General features: G+C 38.7%; 1 protein-coding gene and 1 long non-coding RNA gene across 2 annotated transcripts in view; one reads left to right on the top strand and one right to left on the bottom strand.

Annotated features, from left to right (window-relative positions):
- UBA6 (ubiquitin like modifier activating enzyme 6) overlaps window positions 1–20,676 on the bottom strand; it is a 29,421-nt gene that overhangs the window by 7,841 nt on the left and 904 nt on the right. Inside the window, exons 2-27 of the mRNA XM_085058445.1 lie at window positions 18,984–19,046; window positions 18,008–18,102; window positions 17,146–17,174; window positions 16,262–16,356; window positions 15,639–15,750; window positions 14,465–14,545; window positions 13,786–13,908; window positions 11,855–11,978; window positions 10,522–10,625; window positions 10,047–10,109; window positions 9,502–9,578; window positions 8,766–8,832; window positions 8,220–8,363; window positions 7,470–7,537; window positions 7,117–7,195; window positions 6,846–6,926; window positions 6,425–6,502; window positions 5,027–5,208; window positions 4,488–4,593; window positions 3,666–3,755; window positions 3,476–3,556; window positions 2,775–2,903; window positions 1,898–1,949; window positions 1,729–1,792; window positions 810–879; window positions 81–152 (exon numbers count right to left, since the gene is read on the bottom strand). Of these exons, the coding sequence (XP_084914571.1) occupies window positions 81–152; window positions 810–879; window positions 1,729–1,792; window positions 1,898–1,949; window positions 2,775–2,903; window positions 3,476–3,556; window positions 3,666–3,755; window positions 4,488–4,593; window positions 5,027–5,208; window positions 6,425–6,502; window positions 6,846–6,926; window positions 7,117–7,195; window positions 7,470–7,537; window positions 8,220–8,363; window positions 8,766–8,832; window positions 9,502–9,578; window positions 10,047–10,109; window positions 10,522–10,625; window positions 11,855–11,978; window positions 13,786–13,908; window positions 14,465–14,545; window positions 15,639–15,750; window positions 16,262–16,356; window positions 17,146–17,174; window positions 18,008–18,102; window positions 18,984–19,024 (2,307 nt within the window). The 5' untranslated portion in view covers window positions 19,025–19,046. The remainder of the gene's footprint in view (window positions 1–80; window positions 153–809; window positions 880–1,728; window positions 1,793–1,897; window positions 1,950–2,774; window positions 2,904–3,475; window positions 3,557–3,665; window positions 3,756–4,487; window positions 4,594–5,026; window positions 5,209–6,424; window positions 6,503–6,845; window positions 6,927–7,116; window positions 7,196–7,469; window positions 7,538–8,219; window positions 8,364–8,765; window positions 8,833–9,501; window positions 9,579–10,046; window positions 10,110–10,521; window positions 10,626–11,854; window positions 11,979–13,785; window positions 13,909–14,464; window positions 14,546–15,638; window positions 15,751–16,261; window positions 16,357–17,145; window positions 17,175–18,007; window positions 18,103–18,983; window positions 19,047–20,676) is intronic.
- LOC146438124 (uncharacterized) lies at window positions 4,589–6,927 on the top strand. Its single transcript, XR_014851666.1, has 2 exons — window positions 4,589–4,821; window positions 6,320–6,927. It is a non-coding gene; the product is annotated as an uncharacterized LOC146438124 (long non-coding RNA).

Here is a 20,676-nt window from a genome sequence, read left to right as displayed (position 1 = left end):
GATGCAAGAAGTAGTTGGAGATGTGGGACATTGCTTGTGGATTATTTTAATTTTTATTTTAAATTAAAGATGATACTTACTTTGTTTGAAGGTCTGAACTCTGGTACCTTCACAGATGAAATAATCCCCAAAATAGTTTCCTCTGACAAGTCCTGTTATGGTTTTTCAGAAAAAACAATTTAAATTTGCATCAACTCAATAAGCCCCCCACAAAAAGATTGTATATCTAATAGCATTTCAAAGAATACTAGACCCAAAAAGTCTCACAGATACCTACTGATGTTTCAGCCAAACATCATCATCAAAACACCAAGTGACAATTCAGTTACCTAAGCAAACCAGAGCAGTGTGAGGTGCCTAGCACTTGAAAACTGATCAGAAGTGCAAACCTGACTTACAGAGAGGTCCAATAAACAAGAAAAGACAAAGGATAAGCAATGCAGACGCTGTAAGCAGTAAAAAAATAAAGCCCCCATAGCACAGCTAAGACACTTAATCTAAAAAAATGCACCTTAAAAAGATTTCCTTTCAGTTCAGTAGTTATATTGCACAGGAAATAGGTGCATCAAAATAATAATTCCCAATTTCAGTGCTTACTGAAAATATCCAATACATTGCTCATTTCTTCTCCAGGTTAGGTATTTAAATAAAGAAAAATAAGTGTAAGCAGCTGCCAAACAGCCAGTGCTGAAGGATAGATTACATTAAGAACCACTTTAATCAGTTCTTGAAAAGAACTGGCAGCTGGACATCATGCCAAAACTAAACATCAGGTTATGTTTTGGGAACACTGTTAGAGTCTGGATTACCTTTTCTGTGAAAGGAACACAATACACTGTTGCAAAGAGTTTTGCTGCGCTCACAATGAAACCATAGTGCCTAAAGAAAAGAGAATTGGTTTTGATTGGTTGTTTTTTCTGCAAGGTTTGCAATCATGTTCAAGATCTTGAACATACTGAAAAACAGAATTTCCATCCTTCAGTGCACACAGTACAAAATAGACAACACGTTTTGAGTTACTCAGAAGTTGTCCCCAAAACTAAGCAAAGATCAGTGAAGAGTTATTTAATGTAAACTGTATTTCCTTAACCTTTGCAGTCAAGTAAACAACCTCAAACACTCTCATGATAGCAATATGATAAAAAGCTTAATCTCAGAATTACTTTGTTATTTGCCATGACCTCTGTTTTCACTCAAACTAGAAATGGGTGATCCAGTTTCTCAAAGCAATTGTAGATATACAGCAGATAAAAGCTTTTTAATCCATCACCTACATCAATTTTCTAAACTATCTGTAATACCCAAGCCATCTTGATCAGACTCAAATTGTGATGAAGAAAGAGTCCTTCCACTAGGTCATTTTAGGTAGTCAACTTAATGTGGCACATCCTGCATTTCATGATGTGGACAGTGGGGGCAGGGAGGTATGACAACAGCAACTCAGTAACTCTACAGACATATAAGACATGAAATGGGTTGTTCTAAGCCATTTCACATTAAACGTTGTCAGAAATTCCCACAGCATCCTCCAATCCCATGTCAGTGAAAGTTAAATTATCTGCAGTGAAAGTATTTGACCGCTCACCAAATCTGCCACAACATGAGACTGTGCACTACCAGCTATCAATGCCAGTCCAGCTTTCCGGGATATAAAGCCACCACCTTGCTCTTTCCGCTGTGAGTTTTACAGGATGCTATACAATGTGCCTGGGACAGTACCATACTTACAAAGGATCACTAAATTCAAACTTCACTGGGAAAGGAGGCCTCTTTGGTGATTGCCAAAACAAACCTAGAAGGAAGACAGACTTAAGATGAAATCCTAAGGAACCAGGAAAAGCAACACATGACATAAGCCATGAATTCACAACAGGTACAGAGGGGCATTTATACTTACTTCCATCTTTTAATCGTGTATCAAGGGGAAATGAATGAAGGAGCTGAAGAGCCTAAAGGAAAAGCCAGAGTAGCTTTAGTAATTTGTTATATAGATTGACATGATGACACTAAATCAAGCCTTCTTAGCTGAAGAAATTTTAAAAGTTACGAAAATCGTGAGACAGCTTTGTCAAGACGGACAGCTTAAAGACAAGTACTACAAGACAGAGTGACTTGCCCATTTCATTCACAGAACAAAGAAGATAATGTCACCTCATCTGTACAAAGCTCAAGCAAAACATTTAATCCAAGAAACAAAGCATTCTGCCCTATCTTATTGTCACTTTAGGACTCTTGTATATGGATTCACCACTGGGAATGCAATATTTTCTCAATGTGACAATTACCACCAGGGATTCCGTATGCACAGGTACATTTATTACTATACAATGTCCCAATCCCATCTTTCCTACAAAATTACATGCATACTTCAAGCAACACTGTGGACCAGTCTGTTAGAATGATTGGCTCTTATTTCAGAAAATCTTTGAGGAAATCAGTTACGGAGGTGAATTCAGTAACATGAGTTTAGTGTGGGAAACAAAAACCTACTGCCTCATAAAAGACAACTGATAACCCTGCTACTTTCGAAAACATTGGAAAAATGCCAAGAAAACTGCATTGAAACTACTGAACAGAAAACTAAGAGTTAGTTAATAAACCAGACCTAGAAGTGCTACAGTAGAAAGGGATGCAGCATTTTTAAGTTTCAAATACAGTTCATTATGAATGAAGAGATGGAAGAGAGTGCAAAGACTTGCCCTCGTTATTAGGGCCACCAAGTTTTCTAAAATGCTCACGAGTCTAGTGCCACCTCATTTACAGGTCTTACCTACCTTATGGCTAAAATACTTTTCAAACTTTACTCTTGCTAATTCTACACATTGAGTCCAACTTCGGGGTCTTCTACTGAGAGTTTTAATAACATGAAAACAGCCGTCCAAGCTCTCTCCCGATTTGATTCTCTAGACAAAGAAACATGAAAATGTTAAAACAGACAAGATTCCTTCTAATCCAGTCAAACAGTAAATATGTTTTTAGTAACCCATAGACAAGAGGAAACAGAGGTTCATTTTGTGAAATATTATCCTTTATGTGGTTCTCTGCACTGGGTTTTTTCCCCATTTACTTCTACCAGCCCTTTGGACCACAGGCCATTATATATTCACAAGAAAAGGTATTAAACAATTTTAACCTAATTTATTACATAGTCAAATTCACTTCAAACTCAGTCTTACTTTCCTTTTTCCCAGCTAGTTACACATCAGTGTGACATACACTAATCACACACTAGCACTGTCTCAGTCTTTCTGATATCTCTACAGCACGTACAGACAGTGCACATGAACTAGAGAAGCATTCAACTATGAGACACACCAGAAATACTGTTCATATGATCAACTAATGACTTGGCTGAGTGAGTCCAGCTTTTGTGAAAAAAGTCAGAAACTAACCCTAATCTCACTGACCTTAAATAGAAACAAAAATCCACAAAACAGTTTAAACCCTCTGTTTTACCCTGGCAACATTCCCTCACCTGTAAAACTTCTTCTGCCGATGGATAGGTTTGCCAGAACTTGTTAAACAATGATGGCTTGTGAGAAAATGAACTTTCAAACTGTAAAATAAAAAGAACAAATATGACATTTTGTAAGAAGTATATTAGATACCCACCTTTCCAAACACACATTAAGTTGTGCTGAATGCCAAAAAGGTTAATCCATTACCTTATCTCTTGCCCACTGTATTGTATGCTCAATGGCAGCTGGGAAAGACTTCAAGGTGCAAAAAGGTATTTCTTCTTCTGGTGGATCCCGCTGTAATTAAGGAAGGTTGCATGTAAATGCAAGTTTATACAAGTTAAATGCTAATAATTGCACCAAGAACTTCTAGACTACCTAAGTTAAAAACACTGCTGTTATAAAATACGATGTGGCTTTAAGCCAGGTTTTAAGCCTAATATCTGCTTTATGAACACTAACATTATCACTTCCCCATTATGAAGAATAGTCTAAACTCAACACTGAAAAGTGCAACTGAACTGTGAAACAAACAGCAGGTGAAATTGCCAGCCAGCTTTTCCATGGCCTGAAACTTACATTCGCGTACAACTTTCAACATGAAACATGCCCTTTCACTCAAGGCCAGACAGATTCCTTTATAGACCCTAGCAAGACAATTAGGATGCTCAAAATTCTGTCTCTGTGTCCCTGTGGCACCATTTCATGGTGTTCTCAACCAGTGAATTTCTTCACAAGAACTTGAAAGAGGGATGTTGCAGGTAGTGTCTATCAGGGATAGAGCCTGAGGGTTCATTTTCCCCTTCCCCATTCAAACAGAACTGTTATGTATGCTTGCAAAGAACTGCTCATATTTTATTTCCTGTGAGCTTTTATTCAGATGCCAAGGAAGCAATTATTTCATAACAGAACTGCTCTTCAGCAGCTCAAATAGGCCACTTATTCTAGAAAGACACATAAATGACTAAGAAATCAGAGGGCATTATGGGACAAGCTATGGAAGGTGAGTAATGGTCTTAAAAGACTTACATGACTATTGTAGGACTCAGTCAGATGGGGCACAATAACTTCTGTGTGTCCTTTTGTTCCCATAGTTCCAGAGTCTATAAGAGGACGCAGGTTTGCTACGCAACGACTGACATGGAAAGACACAGACTATCAGAATACATAGAAATCACTACTTTCTTGCCTTGCAGACATTCCTGGGGTGCAGCCAGAGTTGTCTTTAGAAACATTCAGAAGAGTGGAAAGCTTACACCAAACTCAGGAAAAGAAAAGATTAAATAAGAGCTATTTAAGTTAGATCAGGATACCATATACCTCAGACAGTAGGGATTACAAGCACTAGAAACTATTAAAAAATGTAAGTATCTCTACTTTTAAATTTAAACACATATTTTTATGGTTAAATAATTCGACCTTAAGACTGCCAGGGTATTCTCCCCCTTATCAGAAGTTAACAGTTATTAATTTTTAAGAACTCATTCCAAGGCTCTCTGCTATGTGAACAGCAGCAGAGGTGGTTTCCACCACGTGAAAAGCAGCCCTTGCTTCCCTTCCACCCCTACCTATCAATGTATCTCCTGGCTTCAACGTTGTCCAAAGCAGTCACAATCACATCTTGCTTGGTGTAGAATTCATCACTGTAAGTGTTCTCAGTGGCTGGACAAACTTTGTTAATATCTGAGTCAATCTTTATGTAAGGATTGATGTTCAGAGTTGCTTCTGCTGCAGTGTAGCTCTTAGGTTTCTGGAAGTATAAATACAAAGATCAACAATATTCAGATAAAGAACATCTGGGGCATGGAAATATTGACTTCATTTACTGATCAGACAAAATTCACTGACAGAAATGTTAGTATGCTAAACATACAATAAAGGAAATTTTTTAATCATATACGTCCCTCACTGATAAGTATTTTATTAATTTAGTTTCATTTTTAGTTTTGTTGGGGGAAGTGCTTAAATAGTTTAAGTAACTGCAACTGATGCCATGTGCTGCCTGTCGTAAGAACTTCTTCAAAAGAAGAGATCAGTTCATGACTGACAATAAACCCATTAGTAACTCTGTCTATGCAGCACAGACATCAAAGCATCTGTGAACAATCACATTACTGCAAGGTATTCCATACAAAGCCAACTTCAGAAGCTAAACTGAAATAGAGTTCTTGACCTATCTGACACTTCTAGCCATACCACAATTATCTAGGGGATCAGTACTCAAGCCTGTGGCTTCTAAAAGCTTGCAGGGTTCACCTTCCAATTATCTATCCATCCAAAGTGCAGTCTGTTCCCAGATTTGCTACACATAAACAGGAGGCAGAAAATTCAACTCTTGTGTTTTGGGGAAGCCTTTTTCCACATTGCTGACAAGATCTAAGCCACCTTTTTTATTTCGTGCTGTGTTTCAAGTACAGGGATGTTCTCTCTGCTTCTAAGGAATTAGCAGCTTCTGTGTCATACATTTACTGAATGTACATGTTGGGTTCTTTCAAAACTGTTTACAGCTTAGTGAAGGCTGAAGTAAGTCAGAAGACAGCAACTTTGGTCAGTTCCAACAGCAACAGCACTACTGAGCTCTACTGAGAACACTTCTGCCAGCACTGTCTATTTTTTGTTGGTTTATTTTCCCCAAATTTCAATGGCATTGTAGAACATTTCTGACATATTAACCCATGGCAGGCTCTTATGCAACACAGCACTACTCACCCAATTGTCAAATGTGTGAGATTTTATTAGTAAAAAACACCAGTACAAATTAAGATTAGACAAGCCATTTTTACTCAACTGATATTAGTGATAAGTTGGATGCCATTGCAGTTCTAATCACTGCTTAAAAATCCACCTTGATTTCATTACAGCCTTTTCTGGACAGAAGTACAGACACTCCCAAGTTCAGCTCTCTGCGAGGACATAGGACAGGGAAACACAATAGTCCAGAAAATTTCCTGAATAAGGAAGCCTACCTGTATGTGATGAGGTCGAAAAAGAAACTGCCTGTTCAGGTTAGATTTCTCTATCAAGTCTGGATCTGTAATTGTAACCTAAGTCAGAAGGGCAAAAGCAACAGCTGAAGTTACAATTTAAGTGTAACACTGAGTAATGATCTTGATGAAACCTCTATAGACACTTGTCAAAACCAAACACTACTACTGGCATCCACTGTGGCCTATACTGACTGAATTTTGTTTTAAAATCAAAATATAGACAGCTCCAAGTGTATTCTGCTTCTATTTGCACACACTTCCATGCCAAGGCTACTGTACCTTCTGCACAGAGATCAACTTGAAATAAGACTTAAACTCTTAACATTTTTAGTAGTCTAATTATTTAATTTTTCCTTGTCACATTACTTTAATTGAGAAGTGAGGTTAACAAGTGACTTACCAACCCTTTGTCATGCCCAGTACCAACACCAAGAAGTGCAAAGTTTTTTAGCATTTCACAGCCTATCGCCCCACAGCCAACCTAAAGAAAATTACATTTGCAGAATCAGAAACGTAAGTGAGAACCACAAAGACAAGTCCCATTGCAATTTTGGACCATTTATTCTGCAGAGGCACATATCAGAGCTGTCCTCACATATTTTGAGGACAGTAGACATTAGCTGTACCAACAAAGCATTTGCAAACAGTGGAACAGTGTCAGTCATACTCACCAAGAAAACATTCAAATCATGGAGCTTCTGGCACAGAGAGTCTCCAATACAAGCCCTCAAGGCATCATATCTATCTCCCCTATGCAGGCCCAGGAGACAAAATCAGGAGATTTTAAGTTGCCATTTATCATGGTAGTACCATTGATGCCAAACTGCACTTTGACATGAGCTAAGAAAGTCATACAGAGTCTGTAACTCCCATTCATCCCATGCTCAAATTGGACACCCATTCTTAACTCCAAATCTGTCCCTCCAGCAAACAGCACTGAATTAACTTTAAAAGACATCCTCTGTGCCTGCTTGAGACTCAGATGTGAACAGTTTATAAGACAGCAGATGGTAGTCATATTTACCGTGGGAGAAATTCCTCAGAGCCCTCCTTCTCTAGAGGTGTTACAATGTCTAACACGTCTATATATAGCTGTAAAAAAAGAAAAAAGAAAAAAACAATAAAAACCCATGAAAAAAATTTCATGTTATTTTAATTTAAAAACCTAACTATTTTGTATGAACAACAGAGGCTAGAAATATAGAAGCACTAAGCTTTTACTGTCAGTGGAAGACTATGCAGCATCTGCTACCCTACAGCTCACGATTCTAGTGGACATGAAAAAGCACTTGGACACAGAGGGGAAAAAAGCATTCACTCAAACAGGTGAGTTGCAAGTTTTTGGCTTCTGACAGGCATGTTACCCCTCCAGAGGTAATTGTGAGGATTGCAAAATTTTTTCATCTAACTGTACTTTGACATTTATGCTGAGAGTCAGAAAGCACAGCTCTTATGTACAGTAGCTTAGGCTGGCATCTGCAGTATATTACACCTTTGCAGCCATGCAGTGACAAGACAATGCTCTCTTTGCTTGTGTGAAAAAACAATGTGCAAACAAAACAAGTCTGAACTCCAAATACAAATTTTTTCACTAAAACTGGCTGTACTTTTATTGTACACATAAAACCACTATCTTTTTCTAAATATAGTCTCGAGTCTTATTTTTTAGTTCCATGTTGTAGAAGTTGTTCAGGTTATTTTGACTACACAGTATTTACACACAACTATCCATTCATAAGATGTCAAAATAAGCATACAAAAACCACAGTCTTACCCACTGCTGCAATGGAGAAAATTTTCCTGTTACTGCTTTCAAGACTTCCTGGCTAGCAACACCACCCACTGCTGCAGCCAGAGGAGGTAGAAACCCCTGAGCAGTCCTAGACAGCCATTTCACCACATCTCCATTCACCTGAGGCTGAAAAGTAAGACACAGTAACAGGTTTATCCCCACACGAGCAACTCGGTGCTTTACAGTTTCACAGATTATTATTCTTCAGTAAAAGACAAATTATTTCACTCTGACTAGCAAAAAAGTTTCCAGCCAAGACAGATCCACCATATACCCTGTATTTCTCATATGCATTTGTCTAAAAACTGTATTCACATAGCCACAGGATTCAGCCTTCATGTCAGTGAACAGTCAGTTGAACCCTTGCTGAAACACCACTGTTTCCTCACATGGCCTTCAGAAAGCCAGCTGATCCATCGAAAGATGGATACAAAGACCAGAACAAGAACCAATAACTAATGCACAACCTTTAGGCAAGTAAATGAGCACATTAAAAATGATTCATAATGACAGCGATTCCTTACTCACTTTGTTTTCCAGTGTTCCACTCACAGACATGGCTATTTTCAGCATTTCCTCAGCATCTTGAAGGCATCTAGACACCAGGGTAGAAACAATAATGATGACTTAAACATTCCAGAGTTCTTCTAGAAACACAGTCAATGGAAGAAAAAAGCAATGGATACAGTAGGAAGTTTGGAAACTCATATTAACAGTGAGCATTCAAGATGCACTTCTAAATGTTAGGGTTAGCTCAAGAACAGGAGTCTCAGTAGAAAAGCCCATGTGCAAGTACAGTCTTAAGATTTACACTTTTAAAGTATTTTTGTCTCATTAACTCAAAATTATGCATATCAAGAACTACAGCTGAATAAAAACCACTGACAGTTAAACCCAAATTGTTCAGATTTTTTTTCAATCCATGAACTACAAGATAATTCAGGATCACTGAAACAACTTTTCCATATCAATCCCACAATGTGAAAAAACTAGAGCAGAGAAGACCTTCCTCCAGAAGTATTTTCTGTCCACCTGGGCCCAGAAAGTATCACTGCTACATTGGGAAAATTGTGTCATTGCTATATTGGGAAAGCCTTGTTACACACTCAGGTATACATCAGGTAACATTTTTCAACTTTTAATTTCTACGTGGTCTATCAGGTACCAGACAAGGAAGATGCCATGCTGCACAACTAGTGACTACACTAAAAGGAGAGATCTGTCTGATTCAAGGGTTAGCAAATACAAAAAACTGTTGCTTTACCCAATGTTTGGTCTGCGACCAAAGGTCTCCTGGAAGTGGTTCAAGGCAAGCATGGCAACATGGATCTGCAAAGGTGCCTGTTAAGACAACAATTGCTGTTGATCAGTTACAAAGTAAAGAAAAACAAAGTAAACAAAAACAATTATTTGAACTCTTCTGTTACCATTACATTTCCTTATCTCTTAAGCACAATGCTCAGAAAAAGGTTTTAAATAGCATTAAAAAGTGAATTTGAAATAACTTATAATGTTTTTTTAAAAAGTATCGCTCAGTAATGCAATGCCCTTCAGACATATTCAGCACTCACTTCAACCAACTCCAACTGAAGAGTCCCCAAAAGAATTAAGTGTTGAAATTGGAAAATGCAGTAATCTTCTTTTAATAAGACATTATAATGTATTGCATTTTGCCAAACATCAATAATAAAGCCCAGTATTAAGGGCAAAAAGTAAAAATTATATTATTCTAAACATAAAGCTACAGATTACAAACCATGTATTTTTAATATTAGAGCACTTATGCCCAAATCCCCACGTGCTGATTACCTCAGGCTTGCTAAAATCTGCAACAAGGCATAATGGATTTGTTATCTGCTTCTCCAGCCGTTCCTGGAAAAACAGAATTCATGACAACAACACACTACTTAAGAACACAACAGCCACTGCTACCTGACAAAACAATTCTCTTCCTGTAGAGACTAAGAAACAAATATCCTTTCTGACTAGCATTGCTATTGTTCTCTTCATTATTCATGCCACAATAGATGCTAAAAATAATTATCTTCTGCAAATCCTATCAAAAATGGTCAGAGAGATGTTTCACATCCTAGTGGCATGACTCATCTTTAAACAGGTGTGATTTTTGCGGCTGTCCTTTTGTGCAGAGCCAGGAACTGGACTCCAAGATCCTTATGGGTCCCTATAATTCTATAATTCTAAGGAACATTTATGTGCTGAACTCTGCTTCCAGTGCTCAGACCACCAACGATGGAGAACCCAGATATGTCAAGCACACACTTACAAAGTAACACATCTTGGGTGTCTTCACTTGTACAGCTATGCCTCCGTGCAAGTAAGGCTCCATCTCTGATGTATCACCAATGCTGAAGGAATAAGGGGAAACCACTGAAAAGGAAGAGAATATACAGTGACTGATAATTCAAAATGTCATTGGATTCTACAAGTCCGTATACAATGAACTGGGGGCTTGACAGTGCTTTTTGTGCTGCAATTTTGCAGTGGGCAACCTTGTTTTGAAAGCATAAGCACAGCTGATCCTCCTAACAGGATTAACCCAGAAACTGGCAGAGGGACAAAGTATTAGTTTCACATGATCTGTTATGAAATGAGCTTTTTTAAGTGGCAGCAGATTTAACAAGAATTCTGATGACCACAGCTCTGTAAAAGAAATTAAATCATGTTTAGTTTTGACTGTGCACAGCAGTGTCCAGAATTACTGCTCAGAGTAGGATTTTAGCCCTGTGATGAGAACTACAGGCAATCAAAAGGGCAGCTGGAGCATTTTGTCACATCCTCTCCCTCACACATGTGAAGCATCATTCAGACAAGGCAAAAAGACAGAAAAATTGTTAATTCACGGGAAACTGAAACCAAAAGCTAAACCATGAATAAGAGGAAAGAACTGATCGCAGCATCAGCTCTAGCAAAATGCAAGGGCCCAAAGAAGACAGATTCAAGCATATGTTTCAAGGGTACCTTTTTTGTCTCAGACCACAAAACAGTTACAAACAACCAACCCCCACCCAGCTTGCTCTCTCTTCTGCTCCAAACAAACAGGCATTCAGATCTGGGAACTCGGAAATTCCCCAGCATCCAAAAGGAACCAAGTAGTATGCCTTGAGACATGAATGGAGCAGAACAAAGCAGGGTAGATATAAATGATGAAAATAATTTCAAAAGCATGCTTAGAAACAGAATGTTGTCAGTGCATCCCTGTATACATAAATTGTCACCCAAAAAAGCTACAAGGCAAACAGTGACACATGAAGTGGCATCCAAAACCATGACAGAAGTAGAGGCATTATGGGACTCTCCAAAAACCAAACAGTTTCATCAGCTGATGAATGACGGTCAGCTCACAGGCTGCCAACTAGATTCCACCAGCTGAGCAATTCCATTGGCTCCTTAGGCAGCAAGTTCAGCAAGACTTTACTAAATGGAAATGGCATCAAGACAACACTAAGAAGACCTCTGCACCAAAAAAACAATTTTTTTGTGTAAACTGACTGAAGGTCTGCATAATCCAGCACTCCTCTGGCTACAGTAACTAACATTAGACTGGCTAAATCAGGCCTGAAAATAAGCATCTTGCAAACGAGTCAGCTACAGTTTACCTGTTATTTGGTGTGTGGATCCATTCAAGCACGACATTCCATTAACTTCCCGAAAGGTTAAGAACTGTCCTGTTTCAAGCCTGTGTGGATGATTTTCAAGGCAAGTGACAATACCAGGATTTGACTGAAATAAAAAATGGCAGTGAGCAAGGAGGAAAGTGTCTTGTGCAAAGGGGTCACATTTTATTGTAGACACACAGCTTTTTGTCTACTAAAACTGAAGCCTCTAGTACTTTTAGCATCTCATTTCTGTCACAGCTAGAGTTACCAATGACAACTTTTTCAGTCCTACTATTTTCAATTTAACAGTGTTTCTACAACACAAACTTCCTCGTTTTCACTGTTTTCAGTTCTCAGTATGTTAGCAAACTGCATTTGCTAGTTTTCAGCAGTCAAATCCATTGTTATGTTCTGAAACAGTAGCAGATTTATCTCCTTTTTCCAAACTAAAAATAATCTCTATGTGCAAAGAAATTTTCAGAGACATTAAAAAATAAAGTCTTGTGAATGGTCCTTATCACTCCATGCTTCCTTTCTGTCTGATATTCTTAAAAAGGACATCCAAACTTATACTTGAAAGTTAGGAAGCTTACAAAGCTGGACATCAGCATACAGGAAAGGCACAGCCTCAGCAGATCACAGAGAAGCTTACACTTGCACGAATCTCAGACAACATCTCATCCTGTTATGGAATGTGATGCCAACCTGCCACACACACAGAGACCTTGCTGCAGTCTGCACACAGCTCATCAAGACCTTGTGCTGCAGCTCAGGCTGTAACATAGTGGATTTGCAAGCAAGACTGGCCTGTAAAGTCTCCTGCCAACCCTTCCTAAGTCCCCAGTACAAGAAAGACTTCACTTAAGTAGAGTAAAATTTAATTACAGTGGACCACATTCTCTGTGGCAATGAACAATGGCAAAGGAATTGACTGGAGAAAATTCTTCTGTGATTTAGATACAGGGTACCACCTTGACCCTGCCTTCTAGGACAAGAACAGCCACTTGATGGCATTGAGTTTTAATTCTTGCCAGATCTACACCTCAGTGTGGAAGCAAGATACGACTAAACTCAAGTATCAGATTATAAAACACATGACATATATACAAATATATATTCATTCCTTGACTTGGCATGTAATCAGCACAAGCCATGAAATTCAACTATGTACGGCTTATATAATTAATAAGAACAATCAAGTCATCCATTCCCTTTTAAGGGTACCAAAGAACAGGTTACCCAAATCATCCTATCAGGAGCTTTAATCCAGACCAAACCCAACGTGCCATACAACCCCTCCTAGATTGGTTATTATTATATCTAGACTGGAGATAGGACAAAAGACTTGCTACTGGATAAGTTACTGTCTGTACTTCCAGAACTGAAAGAAGGACCTAAAGTAATTTCCATTTATAAAGCAATAATACAAGATTAAATGGACATCCTAATATTCTGCACTGGAAGTACTAACAATAATATCCTCTTCTCATTGCCTCTGGTTTGGTTAAAACAAACCCTTAAATTTCTATTCAAAATAAGCTCTCGATCCCCTTGATTATTCCAGTAGTTCACCTCTAAGTGCTGCAGTTTCTCAGAAAAAGGGCTCTTTTCATGCCTATTTTCACGCTTCCTTTGAAGACTTAGCCTATTCCCACACCAAAGTTATGTCCTCTTCTTTCTACTTCTCATTTCTTTCTCTCTTTTTCTCTTTCCAATCAAATAAATCAGTTTTGTGTATTACATAGTAAGTAACAAACAGGAGGCATCAGTAAGAATACAGTAACCAAAGTAACTTTGATTCTCCTGCACTGCTAATTTTAAATTGCTTAGCAGGCTGCTCAAGTGAAGCACTCTGGCACTCTCCTCAAACAGCCAATAAAATGAGTCATTTTAAAAGCAGTAAAAGCAACACAATGCCTTTTATCCCTTACTTGTGTTATATTTGAAATGAAGATCTCCTTTGGCTCCTCTCCTGTTGTATCCAGCACTTCAAATTCATCACCAAAGTCACAAAACAAACGTGAACATACTCCATACACATCTGCACTGATGAACTACAAGAGAAAGTAAAAACCATGAGTATCCCTAGAATAGCACAAGCCAGAGATGATGCCTCACATGAGACCTTGTTAAAGGCCAGCAGGCTTAACCCTACAGTGGAAACCTGTCGTGCAGTCAGGCCACTGACTACATAGCACAGCAATGATGACAGACCTTGAACCTGCATGAGCATTTCTGAGCCCCTACACAACCCAGGAACACCACCACTACACAGTGAAATATTGCCATCTCTACTTCATTTACATTCAGCCTCAGCATGTCCTTCAGTCTCAGCACATTCTTTCAGAACAATTTTGAGTTAACAGTGAAAACTGTTTCTTTAGCACAATTGTTTTTCAATTAAGGACCAAGCTGTGGTTACCTGTGCTAGTATCCAGATAATACCAGTAGCAGCACTGTGTTCCCAAAACTCCTGCTGCTCCATCAACATGTCATCTGCATAGAATTATATACCTCATAACCAGCTTTTCTCCATTTTTGGAAAGAACATACTGGAAGTCCAGAACGCTCACTGTACTGATTATTCACGTGTTTCATTTTTTCAATTACCTTAATAGGTGGCTGCTGAGCATGACAGAAGTTATTAATCTTCTTCTGCAGCAACAAACTTACTTCAGTCAATATGACACACTGTGAACAAGAACAGAAATACTTCTAAGACACTGCAAGCAATCAGTATCTTCAGGCTACGGAAAAACTAGTACTAAGAGTAAGTTACTTAGGTGTCCTGACTCCTGTCCTCCACATTTAAGAGAAAGTAGCCTTGAGGAAGTTTTCTTATTAAAACAGATTGGTCACCACTCCACAGGTTCTGGAAACAAAATGCGTAAGAGCAGGAACAGCAAATTCTCAGGGGTTTTTTTTGGTTTTTTGTTTGTTTTTTTAACTGCAGCTGTAAAACTCAAAATCCAATTAGAATATTTATTAAAACAGTTATGGATAATCTCTGCGAAAATGCAGATTTTGAATTTTAGGATTAAAGCTAGCAAATGAACACAAATGATACTCAGTGCACACCAAGAAGTCTGCACTAGCTTCCAGTATTTGCGCCCATAAAATTGCAGACATACAATTTCTGCAAGCATTCTTCTAATGTCTAGGACAGTACTGGGTTCCAAGGCACATACACTGCATCCCATTTAGTTACACGTGGTCTTTTGTAACTGGGACATTCAGAAATTTGGTGTGCTTGTATGTATGCCACACAGTAAAGTTCCCCACTCAGACTGAGACATGCACACAGGCAGGAAACAGCTGAGTGAACAACTGCAAGCACCCTCATTCCATCACAGAGGCACTTACACTTCATTACATAGATATATGCATACATTAATGATCTACTTGTATAGCCTGAGCTTCTATTGCCTGGAATACAGAACACAGAATATATGTAGAACATCTGTGCTATGTAGCTGCAAGAAGAGGTCACAGTTTCACCGAGAAAGAAAAAAATTTGTATAGCAAGCCCCCTTAGCTACTTATTGTCCAGGCAAAGTCCATACTAAGTGTTGTAAGAAAATGCTCGTAACACAAAACCACCATTTCAGTGTTGAAAAAAATAAGCACAACATTTCATTAGCATAAATACAAGACCTACATCTTTCTTTACATCTTCCCTCTCTGTAAAGTTTTTCATTGTATTTACTTGCACTAAAAAAATCCAAGCTGTTTGCTCTGCACAAAATACACAAATACACATCCAACTGCTTTGAGAGTGACATACCTGGTAGTGCTTTAGGAAAGACAGATCTGTGGTTTCATCTAGTGGCACAGTTGATGCTGCTACATGGACATATGGATTGAGTTCTGCAATACGATGAAGTGTGGCTTCAGCCCTGAAAGAACAGCAATTTTCAATTTTTTATGTATCTACAAAATTGTATTTTCAACACAGAATTTCATACTACACGTCCTACAAGAGCCCCTCACAATGTCTCCTGGTGATAGTCACCAATTCATTTATTCACACTGAAATTCCTAGCAGGTCTGAACAAAACAGCTGTGTCCAATATGCCACAGGACTCACGGATGCTCTGCTGTCATGACTGCTGTCCAGTCTTGTACAGGCAGCTGCGAAAGCCCAAGGAAGAAATGCACACTGGCCCCCACTATTAAATTCACATTACAAGCAGTGACACTTGTGACTCAGAACCTCAGTTCCAGTCTAGCCTTCCTCTAGTATCTACCTGGGAACTGTACTCACAGCCAGCAGCTCCAGAGAAAGGGTCTAACAGGTACTTGATATGTACTACCAGCTCTTGGACAATGAACTGCTATTTTTGATGCTGATGAAACTGTTACTCCTAGTCAAGCTCAGTCCTCTCTCACTCCAAAGACATCACCAACCTGTTCTTTTGACTGGTAACATCATCTTCATGGATGAAGAAGTTGATCCCCAAATCCCATTTTGTGCAGTGCTTGGTGTCATGAACGGTAAGAGCCTAAGAAAGTTCATCAAAAAGTATTTGCTGGAGCAAATATACATTGTAACATCACCCAAAAGCATGGCTTAAGCCCCACAAAAAATGCCGGAGAACTAACACTGCAAAAGATTTAGTTGTAGCATAAGTAAGAACAAGGTCTTCAAACATCTTTCCCAAGAAAACTCTAACTGTTTGAGACACCAAAACACACCTGCAACATGCACTTCATTAAGTATTTTTCTTCCAGTCTGCAGTGATGATAGATAGCATTTAAATATCAATAATGATTTTTGCCAGACTGTAATACATGCGCAACTGTGATCTGAAAATTAATGGACTAATCTGATTTTACTCTATTGGAAAGAGGAGTTTTAAAAGGTTTGTTGCTAATAAAATCAACCCCAGCAGCACAAAAGCAGCATTTTGATTAAAACAGTCAACCATACTCAAGTGCACACAGAAGGATTCTAATGCATGACAAAATAGGATAACATATTTTGAATAGTTTGGCTTTTGAGTTTGGACCACTCCATTTAGGAGAAGCCCCTTAGTACAAAAGGATTCAGTATCTAATCAGCAGCTAGCTGAAGTATTTTATGAGCTATTTCAGAGTGCAGTGGATACTAACATGAGATTCTGACTGTATCACTAGAACATACAGATTTTTGAAAGTTTTCACCCCTGGTTTCCCAAATGTTCTGCAACCCTTATACTGAAAAACAGACAGACTTTAGACTAATTAGCTAGTAATGTGCCTTTTTCTCATTCTCACCCAAGAATACCCAATGACAGAACTGTTTTACATACCTTTACCCCAGCCAGAATGATATTTTTGGCTGAAAAAACAAAAACAAAGCAAAAACAGAGAGAGTGACTATTGTAGATTACTTGCAAATCTGTAATTGTATAGTTATTCAGGCAGGTAATAGCAGTATTTCATTGTTAAGAACTTCACGGCTTAAAGGTTTTTTCTCTTTTACACTTGGCTCATGCATTCTACAGCACCACTGAAAGCAAAATAACATAAGCAAGGTTAAAAAGGCTCTTTACATTTTTTATTTGTCAGCTGCTCATCCCACAATTGTGATTACAGAGATACTAATGACAATAAACTACAAAACCCCATGACTGTTCTGGCATCTGGTGCAGAGAACCATTACTGCCAACTGAAGGAGCAATATCCCAGGCACAAACCAGCCAAAACAAGTCTTGCTCATAAAGAGTAGTGAAATTGTTTAGGAGTCTCTTGTATCAGGGCAGTAACACATTTTCACCAAATTATTCTGTTCTCCTGAAAATCCACCCAATTTCCCACATGAGAATAATTTGGGCTATAGCTGTTCCTACATTACATTTATTGATACTGATGCCTAAAGGAGTAACCTGGATTATCTGCCCTAAACCTTCACGCAGGACACAAGGTTTGTGTAAAGCAATCTGGCCCATGGAAGTACATTTTAAAGTAAAATCTGGTATGTTGCTCTAGTAAAATGAGAACTTAAATCCAGGATCTTTCCTGCATCTGCAATATTAGTCACACACACCATGCACACAGAAATTTACTCAGTTCAGCCATGCTTGTTACATTTAAATTTAAGATTTACAGGTATTCTGGGATAGTATGTTTATACACACTTGTGTCTCCTTGCACAAATGTTACCCAACTTACCAATCTCCACACCAAGGCCACCTATGCCACTCAGGAATACATGGGACTGAGCCATCTTCTGCATTGCTGTGTCCCCAAGAACATACCTCTGGCGACTACAGCAAAGATAAATTCAGATCAAAACAAGATACAGACAAAGTCAAGAGCATATTAAAGCATATTAAAGTAAGTCAAGAATTCCCAGTCATTAAAAGAAATTGTAGAAGTTCAAATGTTTAGCAATCATACGTGAGAGTTGCACTCACAATCTATACAGTGAAATGCATTTAGTACAAACCTTGTCAGGGCAAGGTTTTAAAGATAAGTAACTTATAATTTTAAATCAGTGCAAAACATCTTCAGGATAAACAAGTGTTTGGAATTAACTGCTGAAGACACAAGCAAGTAAAAGAATTTCTTTGTTATTAGAAATCTTCAAACCAGAGGGTGACACAGCTTTTGTAGTCAGATCCTGAAATCTGGAAGAGTTCTAACTTCCAATTACACAAACTCATACCATTCTAAACATCACCTTTTTCACCAAGGAAAAGAATGACTTTCATGAGGCTACTGCCAAAAAGTAAAGTGACACAACACCAGAAGCATTGAACTCAATTAAAAAGAAGCCTTATTTGTTCTGCATAGAAACATTTTAAATTTTTTTTTATATACAAAGAAGCTTTTCATCCCACCACACTTTCACAGGGATACCATTTGTCCCCGTAGAGGCTCTCTGAACTATTGTGATGCCAAGTGATCTCAAGACACTCCCAGCTAACAAAACTAAAACATAAGAATTTTTTTTTTAAATCTACAAAAAACCCTCAAAATCCAACACCCTGAAGTCTGAATGGTAATAAGAGATATTGATGACGTTTATGAGGACTGAGAAGCACAGCAAAGGCTGCGGGATGAATGACATTATTACATTAGTGCATGTAAATGTACTATGTTCCTGAAAACTCCTGAGCAATGCTTAAAAATCAGATAATCTTACCTATACAAAGCATCATCAATTTCCATAGAGTCTGCTGCCATGATTCAATGTGATTTGTTTCCACTAGACAGGTCACAAAAAGAAATGAGCTGGTTACATTGGATGCAATTTCACAGTTGGCACCCCCTCCCCGCCCCACTCAGTTCTTCACTAAAAGAACTGAAAAACAAAAAAGTGATTTTATACAGGAATCCCTTTGAACATTAAGACTGTAGAACACCACAGCACCTAGGTAATGAAAACACACATGAGCCAGAAGACAAGAACCCCCAAATCTTCAATATGTGCTTTCAAAATACAAACAGACTGAGGAAATGCAAGGCTTACTTCTTATATTTGCCACAGTCAGATTTACTAAAAGGGCAACTTCATTTTAAATGACTAGCTCCAAGCTGATCAACTTGCATCTTCCTGATCAGTGGGTTTTTTTGAAGAGAAGATAGAAGATCCTTGAATGGCTAGAAATAGGCATTTATGCTGCATTATTTCTATGTGAATTGAAAATCCTTAGGAAACAAGTTGATGTTTAAGCTAACGGAAGAAACCAACACCCAAAGATCTGAATTAATGCAACATTTAACTAAGACATGCAGTTAGACAGTTTGATGGCATTCTAAGAAAAAACATAATTTGTGCTATTAAAGCCTTCAGCCATTAACAAGGACGTTTTCATTGTTAAGCTGGTGATAACCAAGCACCAGGATTAGGAACAAAATGCCCCTGGGCACCTTGTTTCTTTCTTATGCACGCTGGGAACTGGTGCTCCTTATCCTGGGAGGTGACTGCCCCCAAACACAACATGAGCCAAACAGACCCTGTGTGTACTTTTGCAGTAGTGATTGGAGCTGATGCTCCACGTCACACATCTGATTTCAGCTTCCTACAGAGTGCCTTGGAAACTACAGGGAGCTGACAACCCTCTCTCCCACGAGATTGAAAAGTAAGATATATAATAGCCCATACAGTAAGACACACTGAAAAGTAGCCCAGACATATCAAGGACTTTTTTTCATTCCAGATCACAGATATATCCTAAAACAGCTTTCAAACCTGCCCAAAGCGTAACTCCTATTCCCTATTCAGGTGACTCTGGCAAACATGTTAACATTTCTGAGGCACAGCACCTGCAGTCTGTCACAATGTGGAGACTGCAACATTCTGACCCAAAATTTGTCCTTTTGGTTTTTAGAAAGCACTGAAATAGCACAGCAGAGGACAGAGTTACCTTGGATGCAGGCTACAAATCTCATCGACTAAACTCTCCCTCAGTGTGGATGGTAACTCCTACACTTCAGCTAGCACACAAGGCAGTCAACATAAGGCAGCTCCACCACAGTCTAAACAACCAGCCACTTCAGTGCAGCTCCTGTGCCCTTACACCACAAAGCCTGAAGACAAGCAATGACCACTTTGCTAGACCCAGATCTCAAGCCAGAGTGCAACACACTGCATCTTACAGTCTCAGGCTTCAGTCCCTGCTTAAATAAAAGCCTTTATTTCAGCCACTGCCTGAGACACGAGACTGCAAGTCCTCTTCAAAGCAAGCCAGCATCATCTCATAACAGACCAGAGCAAAAACTCCAGAGCTGTTCTGTTCCTCCACAATCACCCTCCACAAACAGCACTGGCACTCTGGGACTACACAACATAAAAGGACTGTGGTACTAAGGTGGGGAAGGGGATCCATCCCCAG

The sequence above is a fragment of the Lichenostomus cassidix genome, chromosome 4 (assembly GCF_008360975.1).
Source record: "Lichenostomus cassidix isolate B80296 chromosome 4, HeHo_3.0, whole genome shotgun sequence".
NCBI classification, from domain to species: Eukaryota; Metazoa; Chordata; class Aves; order Passeriformes; family Meliphagidae; genus Lichenostomus; species Lichenostomus cassidix.
The sequence above is the reverse complement of the archived record's forward strand: the minus strand, read 5'-3'. Positions and strand labels throughout refer to the sequence as shown.